The sequence below is a fragment of the Centruroides sculpturatus genome, unplaced genomic scaffold, assembly GCF_000671375.1.
Source record: "Centruroides sculpturatus isolate CEXI.00-Female unplaced genomic scaffold, Cexi_2.0 scaffold447, whole genome shotgun sequence".
NCBI lineage: Eukaryota > Metazoa > Arthropoda > Arachnida > Scorpiones > Buthidae > Centruroides > Centruroides sculpturatus.
Window position 1 is genome coordinate 581,438 of NW_019384728.1, and position 14,608 is coordinate 596,045.

At 29.9% G+C, this 14,608-nt stretch overlaps 1 protein-coding gene across 1 annotated transcript in view; it reads left to right on the forward strand.

Annotated features, from left to right (window-relative positions):
- The window catches only part of LOC111628167 (rac GTPase-activating protein 1-like), a 23,815-nt gene extending 9,676 nt beyond the window's left edge, over nt 1-14,139 (forward strand). Inside the window, exons 3-11 of the mRNA XM_023371909.1 lie at nt 4,348-4,531; nt 5,434-5,533; nt 7,942-8,155; nt 8,248-8,430; nt 8,515-8,623; nt 8,697-8,802; nt 9,808-9,940; nt 10,107-10,215; nt 13,931-14,139. Of these exons, the coding sequence (XP_023227677.1) occupies nt 4,348-4,531; nt 5,434-5,533; nt 7,942-8,155; nt 8,248-8,430; nt 8,515-8,623; nt 8,697-8,802; nt 9,808-9,940; nt 10,107-10,215; nt 13,931-14,115 (1,323 nt within the window). The 3' untranslated portion in view covers nt 14,116-14,139. The remainder of the gene's footprint in view (nt 1-4,347; nt 4,532-5,433; nt 5,534-7,941; nt 8,156-8,247; nt 8,431-8,514; nt 8,624-8,696; nt 8,803-9,807; nt 9,941-10,106; nt 10,216-13,930) is intronic.
- The last annotated feature ends 469 nt before the right edge of the window (nt 14,140-14,608 follow it).

The window sequence follows — 14,608 nt, forward strand, 5'->3', positions numbered from 1 at the left end:
TTTTAATAATGTTTTCTTTTTCATTATATGATCTCGAGCCAAAACTTTTTTAAAATAAATTTTCAATATCGCAATTACATTCCGAATCGCTAGCCACGATATAAGGGCTAAAATTAAAAATAAAATTATAAAAACTTACTTGGTGAAATAAAATGTGTAGTGGATATCCATACCTGGCACAAAATCTTCAATTGTATGAATATACTTTTAAAGAAAATTATAATTAAATATAGCTTTGTAATGAAACGTACATAAAAATAACACAAAATATTCTTTACTCTTTAAATCTTAACCACTTAGTCAAATAGCTCCCTACGAGTGGAATCAGAGATGGTCCTGCTAGGTATGCGGTGTGTACTGTACGTGCATGCAGTCTGCCAAATCCCGAGGGTGCCGATACTGGTTAATTTCAAATGCCTCTTTTGTTGCATCACTAATATACCTTAAAAGACGCAACAGAGTTCTTGTAAATTTTAAATGTTTCTCACCATAGCTGTAAAAGTCTAAATATGTGTGAGTTTGCTAGGGATTTTTAGTTCGAAACCCCACTCCTGCTACACCAATTTGTGATATTTCTAGGGGTTTTTAGATTCAAACCCCACTCCCGTGACACCAATTTGTGAGCCGCCGGGGAGGTTGGGAAGTCCTCTCCTTCCCGGTGACCTACTTTCTTGTCAAGGATAGCGTACCGTTCAGTTACGCGTTACGCGAGTGGAGGAGAGTCGGAGGGGTCGACGATAAGATGTTGGCAAAGTCGAGTAACGACACCATTTAAAAACAAACAACAGTTTATTTAACGTGCTAACTAAATAAAAAGTTTACAAAACTTCACGGATGAGAGAGGGAGTTTACAATAATATTTCATACCTCTGTGATAGTATCGGATGGATACTTCAGCTTATTTCGAAAAGGTGGTGCGAGTTGGCAATAGGTTTTCTAATCAGTGTCGTTCAGCAGGTCCACGGGAAGTGAAAGTCCTTCTTCGCCATTCGATCGGAGACTCCCCCGAGAGGGGAAGGAGGATGGCTTTTATACATTTTTGGTGGGAAAATTCGTCAGGTGACCAATTGTTTTCGCAGGTGTGAGGTTAAAGTTGGTGTTAGAATGACAACAATATGACGAATTTTGTCAATAATTGTAAACTATTCACAGATTGATCGTGAGAATGTTTATAGTTAAATAGAAAGAGTTATAATTTACTCATGCACCTCAAATTTTGTTTCTGCAGGTGCAACTTCTAGTTAAAGGAATTTTTATTTAAATTTATTAAAAATTTAAAGGATTAAATGCTTTTATTCCCTCATATAAATCTTGAATTTCACATATGTTAAACTTAATAGATTGTCCATCATTTGTTTTCTAACTAATTCGTTTTAGGACCAGGTGTTGTCCNAGGTGCAACTTCTAGTTAAAGGAATTTTTATTTAAATTTATTAAAAATTTAAAGGATTAAATGCTTTTATTACCTTATATAAATCTTGAATTTCACATATGTTAAACTTAATAGATTGTCCATCATTTGTTTTCTAACTAATTCGTTTTAGGACCAGGTGTTGTCCACGAAAATTTCCAAAATTTACAACTTTTTGGTCATTCTCATTGAACTGGAAAAATTTCTGTCTTTATTACATTAATAATACGAAGAAATCAGTCTCCACTGTACTCAGCTAGAGATGGTTCAGTTAAGCTTTTGTTTAAGTAAAATTTCGGTTCTTTCGTCAGGGTTTTGTTTATGTCCCCAATTCCCTAATCGCTTAATTATTTAACTACTACTTAAGTAGAAACCTGTTACTTTGTACTTGAGTATTTGTAGTCTTGGGAAAAAAGTGGAAAGACAAATTTTTATGACAAACAGATACATAAATCGTAAATTTAAGGAAAATAAATTCTAGAGCTTTTTCTGTACCGTGTGCATCTCTCTCATTCATTAAATTTAGTTGTAAATGATGCTGTTGAAGTAACAGTTAATTTTTTAACATTATACAAGAATTGTACATGTTTTTTTCTACATTCCCTTAGAGATGGGACACACAAAATCATAATATCACTGGTTTAACATTGAAATCCATAAGTAATATAAGATGGGAGAGCGGAATAAAAATATCAAATATTTTAATGGATTTTTTAAAACTCCTGTCAACTATACAGAAAACTATCATAAAAACACAGGTAAATTCTTATCAGTTAGGTTAAGTTATAAATCTACTCGTGATTCACGTAATCGGGCGAGGGCGGCTAACAGCCCAGAACCAGTCCTGCATAGAATTGGAAGCGTTATATGTGTAGCATTCCCCCAAGGTCCTAGGCTTCCACCAACTAAACTGGGTGAGGTTGGTGCTCTGTAAAGTGCATGCGCGAATCTGGCTGTTTGGAAGCTGACAATAAAGCGCTTCCACTCCACCACTAATACAGTATTTGAATATACAATAGCAATCCTGTCTTTTTTTTCACATGTAGTATAGAAATTTGTAATAAGATACATAATGCGGTTATAATAAAATATTGTGCGATTATTTTCATATAATTAAAATTAATATGTATTTATTTTTTAGAAAATACAAGGGAAGTGGCGCATCCACCGCTTCCAATNGGAAATGGACATGAAAGTAATTGCTTGTGTGTGCCTCCTCCATCGTCACTATACAAGACGATGGCAGAGGCAAAGAGAATTTTGAATGCACCCAATATTACAAGATAGACTGACACTTAGAATGTTTGTGACGTATCCAAAACTAAGATAATATGAACCCAAGTTTTTTAATTCTTTTAGAATATCTATAAAATCATTTGACGATGGCTGGTCTCTTTTAGATTTCATCAATAGATCAGTATCGAAATGATCATTCTCCATTTTGGCCAATGTACATCCACTCTATCCAAAAGCGTGCAATTGAATGTACAACAATATGGCAGCACATATATCTCAAAGCACGTGACTGATAACAGCGAAACGCATGTTCTAACCAAAATCTATCAGTCTTGGTCGCTTGGCCGGAAGCGCGGATTTGAGTGTGTATATATATATATATATATATATATACACACTCAAATCCGCGCTTCCAGCCAAGCGACCAAGACTGATAGATTTTGGTTAGAACATGCGTTTCGCTGTTATCAGTCACGTGCTTTGAGATATATGTGCTGCCATATTGTTGTACATTCAATCGCACGCTTTTGGATAGAGTGGATGTACATTGGCCAAAATGGAGAATGATCATTTCGATACTGATCTATTGATGAAATCTAAAAGAGACCAGCCATCGTCAAATGATTTTATAGATATTCTAAAAGAATTAAAAAACTTGGGTTCATATTATCTTAGTTTTGGATACGTCACAAACATTCTAAGTGTCAGTCTATCTTGTAATATTGGGTGCATTCAAAATTCTCTTTGCCTCTGCCATCGTCTTGTATAGTGACGATGGAGGAGGCACACACAAGCAATTACTTTCATGTCCATTTCCAAACTGAGCCAGTGTGAACAGTCACAACGGTTCCAAATGAGCTAAATGTGCAATGTGTACGCGCTAATGCACGTTTAACGCAATGCCCAATGCCTAATGTGTACTAGCTCTAAGGGCACCATTTTAACAATTAAAAATATAAAAAAGTTAACTGTACTGTACAGTAGGATGGAATTTGGATATTTCATTAGGTGCTACTGTTAATAGTGTTGGTCTTGTTGAGGAGAACTTTGCATGAGTCAAAGTGTTTTTTTTGGGAACAAAAGGGTTTTTTTTGTGATCAAAGTAACCACATGATCATTAAACATGATTTTTTTCAAATATGTACACTCAGTAAGCTGGATATTGTGATGATATTGGGATGAAGGCTGATACATTTAAGGTCAAGTTTATCATGTAAAGTCCAAGGACTGATTGGTAGTTGTAAGCTGATCACACACTATATGTCAATCAAGTTTCCAATTGCTGTCAATTTACATTGATCTCTGACAATTTTTTGTTTTGTATGATGAGCATTTAACATGCAAAATGCCTTGACAAAATGAATTTTTCTGGTTATTGGCATTGGTAGGCTGATGGCTTCACATGTGAGTGTTTTAAACATTTCTTGATGTTTTTGTCAGTTATGATGAAAGACATGCACATCCTCCCCTGAACCTATGAGTCTTAAACTGCTTTAGACAGAATATTAGAAGCATTTGATCATATTTGTGTTTTTGTGTCAAGTCAAAACAGAAAAAAACTATGCTGCAGAGCTCAGTTTTATTTTCCTAGAAAATACCTAGATAATATAATCAATATAAATCCAATTTATAAATATTACAATCATTTTATAAATATATACTTTTGTTTTTGCAAATAACATTAAGTTATATTTTTTCAGAAAATTGACAATATAGTAAATAGAGAGACATCAGTTATTGCTGCTATTACTGATCCAAACTCTAGAGATTTTAATTGTAAAATTGAAACTGTGTCATCAGGTAGAGTGACAGCATCAAAATACTTTAATAACGAATTTGTTCTTCTGTCAGAAAATTACACATCTAAGTCATCACCTAAATCAGGTATCATGTTTTTTTATACATTAAAAAACTGATGTTATAATTACAGGTTTATCAAAACTTTAAAATAATACTAATGTGTATAAATAAGGAAGCAAATACAGTATACTCTTGATTATTCATGCATTCTTAGATCTCAATAAAAATTTTATGTCAGGAATACAAATATTAGCAGTAAAACAGCTGTGTTGTTAACTCTTATTATTTAAAATGGTATTTTGAGCATCAGAACTACTTCCAGAATGTCAAGGCATAAATTAAATGCCTAACATGTACAGGGAGTTTGCAGGTGATCCTTGAACAGTAGTTTTACTTATATGTGTACTTTATTTATTTTTTTTATTAAATAAGTTGTAAATTTGTTTGAAGTAAGTATTTCAAATCATTTCTTTATCAATAAATCATTAATATTGAAAAGTTTATAATAATAACTAACTAGCAACCTGTCATTCTTTGTTAATAATAAAAGAAATTGATTGTGAATTGTGAGGCACTAGTTGAATAAATTTTTCTGAATTTTCTGTTTATGTCAAAAGTTTTATTCAACTCTGATCATATCTAAAGTTTATTAATTAATTACCATTCTCAAAATGTATTTTATTCATAATATGTAAACTATTGTGTTAAATTTAATTTGAAATTAAAGACTGAATAAAAGAAAAAACAATTAGCTTTCAATAAAACAGATGTGTTGATTATTCATGTTTCTGCATTATCCATGTCTCCATTACCCATGATTAGCTCAGATAATCAGGAGTATACTGTATTCTTAATATTAAATGTGATTATAAGTTGAGGGCATATATCATTGCATAAAATTTTAAAAAGACATGAATTAAAACTTTCTATGTTTTCTTAATACAAGTTTCTTAAAGTACTTATTAGACTTTATTATTATAATATAGAAAATAATAAAGAACAAGACTTAGTAGAAATATTAGATTTACAAAAACTATCCACTCCTTTTCAAGAAGAATCTGATGAATTAAAAATTCCTGTTGGAAAGTAAGTCTTCATGCACTGTACTTAATTATTAGTAATCATAAATATTTAATATTTTATTCTGTTTAAAGTAAAAACACATTTGAGAAATTAATTAAATGACTATTTGTTAAATGTTATTTCTAATAATATATATTTTTAATTATTGTTACTGTTATCACTTTTATCTTTAAAGTTTCTATCTGTTTTTTGTAATACAGGGTGTTTGCTCAAAAGTACCCAATTTGATTTGGCTATAAAAAAAATTAAATGGTTAAAGATATAAGTTCACCAAAGATTTTATATGAGAGAAAAACTTACCAAAATTTTTTGAAAAACGAGCAATTATTTATTGTGACATTGTCATAATGCTGGGCTGAAATTTTTAATCATATTTTAATTTATTTAATTTAAAATACAGTATAAGCTCGCCACCTCAAGTGTGACTTGTCCCTGTACAATACATCATACTTTTTCTTTAACAATAGAGTTGTGCCTGTCATCTATCTACACCTCTTAGGAGGAAATTTTTTAATTGAAATGATGTGACTTCCAGTTTGCATCAGAAGTTCATATATAGTTAATTGGGGCCTCCTACCCCAAAGGTTTCCATATCTGGTCTTGTCTTTAACCTATCTAACTGTATTCTTGAGATTAAGGAAAGACAGGCAGACTGATGACAGTGGGAATTTATAGATCTATAATTTTTTCAAATTGCAGCCCAATTACACATCTCTATGTGCTCAGTTTCAGCATTAAGATGGTGGGTAATTTCCTGCCATGTATGCTGCAGCATGTCCTGTCTCACAGTGGTAATGGCAGCAATGATACACACCCAAAGATCCTGAAGGTCTCTGACCATAATTGCATAAACCATATCTTTCACATAACCCCATAGAAAGAAATCTGAGGAGATATTGTGCTGAGTTAAAATTTACAGTAATAATGGATTTTAACTCAGCATACCAGACTACAACTTGTGGTGAAACCATGACTGGACAGACAATAATGTTCACAATTTGACTTATGTGCCATCTTGCAGTACAAAAACTGAGTTTTTCCATCAGATACTGCTTATTGCTTTTATATATCTTAAGTCATTCATTTTTTATGGTGAATTAGAATCAGATACTTTCAAGCAGAACACCCTGTAATCCAGAAATCCATTTTATTTTGTAGTGTTATTGATATGAGTTAAAATTTCCAAATTTTGTTTGTTTTTATAAGAAATTATATTTGCTACAATTTATTTTTTTGATGTATCGTGTAGATATTTTTAAAAATTTCTACATTAATATGATAGTAAATTCACAGATGTATTTATCTGTATACTGTATACCAAGCATGGCCAACAAGTTAATTGTGATTGACCGATTGATTGCTGCATTATGTTTGGTCAATCACAGATAATGTGGCTTATTAAAACAAACAACATTTGTAATTTTAATAGGAATATTACATTCTTACTCTTCACAAAAAAATTGTTAAACTATTTGTTATGGGTTGGTAATGTTATCTACTAGGTAGCTAGGAAGAAGTGTCCTTTGAATTGATGACCATTAATTCAAAGGACACTTCTGTTTTATTTTTAGAAATTGTTTTATTGTACCATAAACAATTCAGTTCAGTGTAAAATGAGTGCACTAAAGAAAATAAGAATTATAATTTCTGTTCAATAAAAAAAAATAAGATATTTTTTATTGTGATGAAAAATAAATAGTGTTGTTTAATTTAAACCTTAGTGTTTTTACAAAAAGAGATAACCTAGAACATTAATTACCATGAATACATAAATACAACTATGTTTTGCATAATAATAATTTCATTAGGGTGAATTATTAAGCTTTTGTCAAACAAAAATGGTGCTTTTGACTTGTGAAAGTAGTCAATCACTCCCACAAGTACTTTCACAAGTCAAAAACATATACATACATATACATACATACATACATACATAAATGTATTTATAAACAGTTTATTATTTATATGTCTAATAATAATAAATTAATTTATAATTAATTTTATTCAGTCATTTATTTATTAGAAATGAAGTACCAGTGCAATCTTTCTTTGATACCATGATGAAGTTAATCTAAGCTTAATCTTAAGCATAAATCAAGTTGAGATTTCCAGAAAATCTAACAATATAGATCTATATTAGTAATATAGGCCTATAGGGTAATGTAATTAATAATGATAATAGTTATAAAAATATTTTAAACAAAAAAAGTTGTTTCATTTTAATAAATTCATAAATGAAAATAAATTAATAATATCAAACTTGTATTTAATGTATATAACTAATTTTAATTATTTCTGTTTATTTCACTTATAATTTTACATTATTTTTCTAAGAAAGCAAAATTTGTTGTTAAAGTCTGCTGTAAAAATTAGTTTATTTTAACAATGAAAAAAAAAACAAAACATTTCAGTTCTGCAGAGAAACTAATTGGTAAAGATCATGTATTTTGCTTGAAACTGGTCATTTATCCAGAAACATGTTCACCTTGCAGCTGTCACATTAAATATTACAAACAGGCTCTAAAATGCCAAGACTGTGGAGTAGCTTGTCATCCAGAATGCATAGATAAAGTGCCTTTATTATGTGATTCTCTCTCTTATACTCCAAGTAATAAAGAAAAAATGGTATGCAATTTAAATACAAACTTTTATAAATAATTATTGAGAGTAAAATTTTTTACTGAAATTTAATTCTTTAAATAAAAAAAAAATTATAGGGCATGATAACAGACTATACTCCACTTGTTCCACCAATGATTCCTACTTTGATAATACATTGCATTAAGGAAATAGAATTGAGAGGACTGAATGAAATTGGTCTTTACAGAGTATCTGGTAATGAAGAGGATATAATAGAACTAAAAGAGAAATTTTTAAGAGAGCAAGCAGTACCTGATCTGGTAATTTCAACTTACATAGTATATTTAACAATGTATTTTACATTTATATACTTAATATTTAGTTACTTTTGTTAAAAATTTTAGTCAAAAATCGATATTCATGTCATATGCAGTACAGTTAAGGAATTCTTAAGAACTCTTCAAGAACCATTGATAATAAGCTCTGCATGGTCAAACTTTGTTAATGCATCAGGTATTGTATTTTTTTTTTTACTGTATTTGTCATTGAGATTTTTATATAAATATTGATAATTTAACATTAATAGAAAAGGAAGATAATGAAGACAGTCAAAATAGTATACATCAAGCAGTGATTCAGTTGCCAAGACCAAACAGAGATACATTATCTTACATTATTCTCCATCTTCAAAAGTTAGTTAATGTAGTCTATTATCTTTCTAGAATATACTAAATTCACGTTTTTTCTTCTTTTCATGCCATATCCAGTCATTCCTAACTTTGGCAAGCACCTGGCACAGGTTAGATAATGATTAGTGGTGCACCAAGGTGAGTCTTGGGGAAGTTAGAACCAGAGTGGTATCCCCCTGTTACCAGCTCTGGATAGAGGTGTTACACAAGGGAAATAATGTCTTCTGAGAGGTCTTTTAAAGGGAACTAGCCCCTGTTTAGGCATTACAGATGTGGAGAAAACCTGGAAACTCCACATGGCCAGCCTGTCTGAGTGCATCGCAAACCCACGACCGAACATCCAGTGTTTAGGAAATGGAACCACTTGGCCACTGGATTCACATTTTTTTCTTTCTATTAAATTGTTTGTTGCAAAACTATCAAATTCAATTTGCTGTATTAATATAATTATTTTTAATTATTGAATTTATTTATTTAATTGATTATCATTATAATCAAGATAATTTGACCATTTAACAAATTGAATAAGTATTAGTTATTAAATATTATTAAAAATATTCTGTTTAAAAAAGGCCAATTAAATTAATGATTTGAATTTGATTAAATTTTGATTTGATTAATTCAAATTTATTATCATCGTCAACAGATAGCAAAGACAATTAATAAATTTGAATTGATCAAATTTTAATAGTTATTATGAAAACAACTGCTTAAAAGTAGGATTTAAAACTGCAACAACAAACTGAAAATTAATGTTTGATGTTAAGTACAGATGATGGGATGCTCTAGTCACATCTAGTATTGGCATGGGATTTTGACAGCTTTGTTTGTCATCCAAATATTGATAACTTCTTGCTGTTCATCTTATGCAGATGTGATGTTATGTCCACATCTGTGAATAATATATAGAAATATTTTAATAATTAGAAATTTTACAAACTCAACTTTTTTAAAGATATTTAATTTTAAATATCTAATAAATTATCATAAAATTTTTTATTTGCATAGAGTTGCTAAAAGTCCAAAATGTAAGATGCCGATAAGCAAACTGGCAAAAATTTTTGGTCCAATAATTATAGGATTTTCTACTCCAGATCTGTCAATAATGGATATGGTAACAGAAACTAAAAAGCAACATATGGTAAAATTTTTTAGAAATAATAATAGTAATTATAATAAATTATTAATTTCTTAATTGACAAACTATAGATGGAAGGAGAAATAATAAAATTTTAATATTAACATAATTTATGAAGATTCAAAAACATATTAAATTATAAAATAATATTTGTTTTTTTCTTCTACAGGTAATGGAAAGGTTGTTAACTATATCAAGTGATTATTGGAACAACTTTGTAGACTATCCTGATGAGAATATTTTCACAATGGTTCCTAAAAATCCAGAATATAGACTAGGTATTTTGTACTGTCTTACAAATTATGGTATTCTTTTTAATCTTACTTATTAGAAAATTGTAAATTTTTTAAGAACAATAATTCATAGAACAAAAAAGGAAATATTGGTAAATATATTAATTTATGACATTTGATTTGAAAAAGTTATGCTATTAAATATAGATTTATTTATAGTAAGAATCTTACATCTTGTCCAGTTTTTTTACTTTTAGATCTTTGTTAAATTAAACAGAAAGCTGTCTGTTTCTCTGCACTAGCAATCATGAATGAATGATTATTTTACTCAGCTAATATGATATTAATTTTTATTCTACATAGAAATTGTAATAGAAAATGTTTAGCAAATGGCATTTGCTAAACATTTTCTTCTCAAAACTATACTGTTTTGTATAATTCATAGATAAACTGGATATTGAATGTATTTAGTAAGACATGTTTACAGGGGCAAATCTAGGTTTTTAGGGGCCTAGGGCTTATTGAAGTCCAATGGGGCCCCATTTTTTGTTAATATAAATAATACTATAAATTATCATTATTATTATATTATTAATATTAACTATTTTTTGCTATACAATAAGTGCTCATTGTTAATGAAAAAGCATTAAAAGTTTATAATGATAATTCAGTTTTTGTGGGCCTTAAAGCCCTATTAGTCCCTATATAGATCCACCCTTGCATGTTTAAAAGAAACACATTCAATATTGGATGAACTAATTTAAAGTTATAAATATTTTTATTTTTATTTTTATTTAATCTCTATAATGATTTCAAGTAAGATAATCACTTTTATTTAATCTCTATAATGATTTCAAGTAAGATAATCACTTTTATTTAATCTCTATAATGATTTCAAGTAAGATAATCACTTTTATTTGTCTGTTATTGTCTCATAGAATATAAAATATATTCCAAATTATTGGATGCATAGAAATAATTCTGACTATTAATGCACAAGTTAATGACTATTTTTTGGAATTTATTGTGGAGCAAAAGAATTGGTATAAAAATTAGAAGCAATAATACAAGTATAATATGATACTTTTTCACACATGGTGTGTGATGTGGTGTCTAATCCCACGTATGGTTGTCTGTGGTTGTATGTATGGGAAACTGTTAAGTCCAAGAAGTACTTGCAGAAGGCAACATTGTCTTCCTAGAACTGGATGTTGGGAATGGTTATGTTGTTTATTACAAATTTAACTGTTAATTATGAGGATTTTGGGGACTGGGACTTGTTTTGAGCTTTGATACTATCAACATCATCAAGTGTCTTTTCTGTTCTTTTTTTGTTGGGAGCTGCAGTCTGATACTGTGTTCATGCATTCTTGCTACTCATGTTAAAAAAACTAATTTTAATCATGTTGTACATCTGTACGTATTTTTTTTTTTTTTCACTCGGCAGAAGAAAGAGGATGTAAATATTTCTGATAACCTCCAGTGAATTGAAGTGTTATTATTTCCGTTTTTTGCCAACGAAACAATGATTAACAAACACTTGCTTGTTAATTTACAAACTATTCTTTAATTCGCTATATGTTATCAGGTTCTTTGTACAGTACATTGGATCACATGTAGGTGGTGAGGATACAAAATCTGAGATACATAAAACAACTTGATTTTTTTATAAGTGCCTATATCTATACTTAATCTACTTACAAATTATAAGAAGGAAAGAGAGGGAGAATGAGGATATAAGGTGGAAATACCCGTGTTTTTACTCTGGATGCTCCATGATACTGGACAGGGTTACTGTCGTCTCTGATTATCTACTCCTATCGTGGAGGCTTTCCTTGGTTCTTTCTTCTCCTTCTTTAATGGATCTCTCCTGTTCTTCTCGTCAATAATACACTTTCTTCAATATTGTTGGTGTCGAGTCCGTCCAGTAAAATTGGCAGTCCAGCAGGAAGTTCCTGACCTCCTTTAATGGGCTGGATAGCTTTTTCTCCTCGACCTCCCTCGTTGAGTTTCACTTTTCTTCTCTGTTCCAATCCCCCTCGACCTTTTCTGTCGAGAGCCCAGATTCCTNAGTTCCTGACCTCCTTTAATGGGCTGGATAGCTTTTTCTCCTCGACCTCCCTCATCGAGTTTCACTTTTCTTCTCTGTTCCAATCCCCCTCGACCTTTTCTGTCGAGAGCCCAGATTCCTTCTTGTTTTTTTTTATTACTTTGTTTTTCTCCTCTTCTTTTCATTTTACAATGTTGTTTTTGATATCGCTCTCTGCTAGATAGTAAAGTAATTAAGAAGGAAGTCTTTTTCTTGGTCAACAGGAAAGGGACAGAAACAAAGAAAACTTTAAGCCTAACCTACATTTATAGAATTATTAATTATTAAATACAATAATATGGCCAACGGCCACATATTAATATTTGTTATTATCATTAAGGAGAAAGATATATTTTTAATATTTAACCAACCATCAGCCAAATTAATTGGGCTCAATTAATTTGGCTCATGGTTGGTTANCCTACATTTATAGAATTATTAATTATTAAATACAATAATATGGCCAACGGCCACATATTAATATTTGTTATTATCATTAAGGAGAAAGATATATTTTTAATATTTAACCAACCATCAGCCAAATTAATTGGGCTCAATTAATTTGGCTCATGGTTGGTTGATTATTAATACTTTGGGTTCTTGGGATGCTTATATATTTTGATATTTATTACGTAACAAATTATGGATCTGACATGAACAGAGACTCTGACATAGCTTTGAAACATTAGAAAATTCCTTTGGATCAAACTATCATGCACAATTTATGTAATTTAAGATTATAATCAATTATAGAATGTATTTGTTATCTTAGTACAAAGATGAATCAGAAATTATCTGCAATGTTCTTGTAAACTTTATTTTAAATTTTTGAGAAACAAACCTTTACATCATTTTTTAACATAGTCCTCTAGCGTCTCAATACTCTTATTTTATCGGTCTACAAACTTCTGAATCCCATCAGGAAAGAAAGTTTCAGGCTGAAACACAAGCCAAGTATGCACTGCTGCTTGGACATCATGATATGAAACAAATTGATGACTTACTAATGCATCTTTAAGAAAGTCAAAAAGATGATAGACCAGGGATTGAGATTAGCACTGTCAGGTGGATAATCCATTACCTCAAACTTCAATTTCTAAAGAGTTTTAACTATCTTAGTGAGGAACTATGAGAAAACTGTGTCATGCAGCAAGAGAACCTTAGCAACTGAAGCATTCATTTTAAACTCCTGATCTTGCTTCCTGAGACTATCATCTTTTTGATCATCTTAAAAATGCTTTGATTTGCTTCAGATAGTGACTTCCAAGAAGCAGTGCATAATTGGTTTGTATTTAATCTGAAATTTTCTTTTCTGATAGGATTCAGAAGCTTGTGAACAGATAGTGTTAAAAGATGTGAACAGATGTGTTAAAAGGCTAAAGACTACATTAAAAAATGATGTAAAGGTTTATTTCATAAATATGTTTAAAATTAAGTTTACAAGAACATTGTGAATAATTTCTTATTTACCCTCATAATTTTTTGATAAAAATTACATGTAACAAGTATTAGTTGATCTTTGTATACATAGTGAATGGATTTCAGCAGACTTATTTTATTAACAAGAAAATTAAGAATTATATTTTTTAAGAATATTGTTTTCAAATTAATAAATATGAAATTGCAATTGTTTTTGTAATTGCACTGGATTTTTTTATTACTTTTTCAAAGTCCATGCTAGAAGTATACTTGGTCCTCTGCCTGAATGTAATCAGGATTCTCTGTCAAAGAAGTTCCAAGAAGTGTTGGGAAAACCACCTCTCTGCATAAGGTTAGTTTACTTATTTATAATAAATATTAATTTTTTTAATATTCAAAAGGTAATGCTTTCAAAGAAACATAATTACCACCCCTAAACAAGAACACCATAGATAAAAGCAGTATTAACAAATATGTTAAAGATACAATAAAAGAAATAACAAGTGACATAAAATAAAAGCAAAAACAGCCTTAAAAATAAATTGTATATAAAGACAATCAAAACTAGTACATTAAATAAATTAAATAAACTAACATTTCTTTACATAGCTTTTTAAAATTAATTTTAGTAATTTTAACTAATTTATTAATATTATATTATTTTTATAGTAATTAAATTTTAAAATTAAGAAAGTTCAATAAAAATGCTCAGTTGTTATACAAATAAAGTATTCTTCAAAACTCTGAATTTATACAATATAACATAATGCTGATTGGTGATTAAAACCTATTTCCAATGGGACAAGACAACATATTTGCATTAATGAGTTATTAAAGTCAATTTCTATCTATTGCCAAAACTTTGTAAGTGGTGTGTATCTTTTAGGCCCTTTCTCTGACATTGTCAAACACTCACGATTTTGTGCTCAA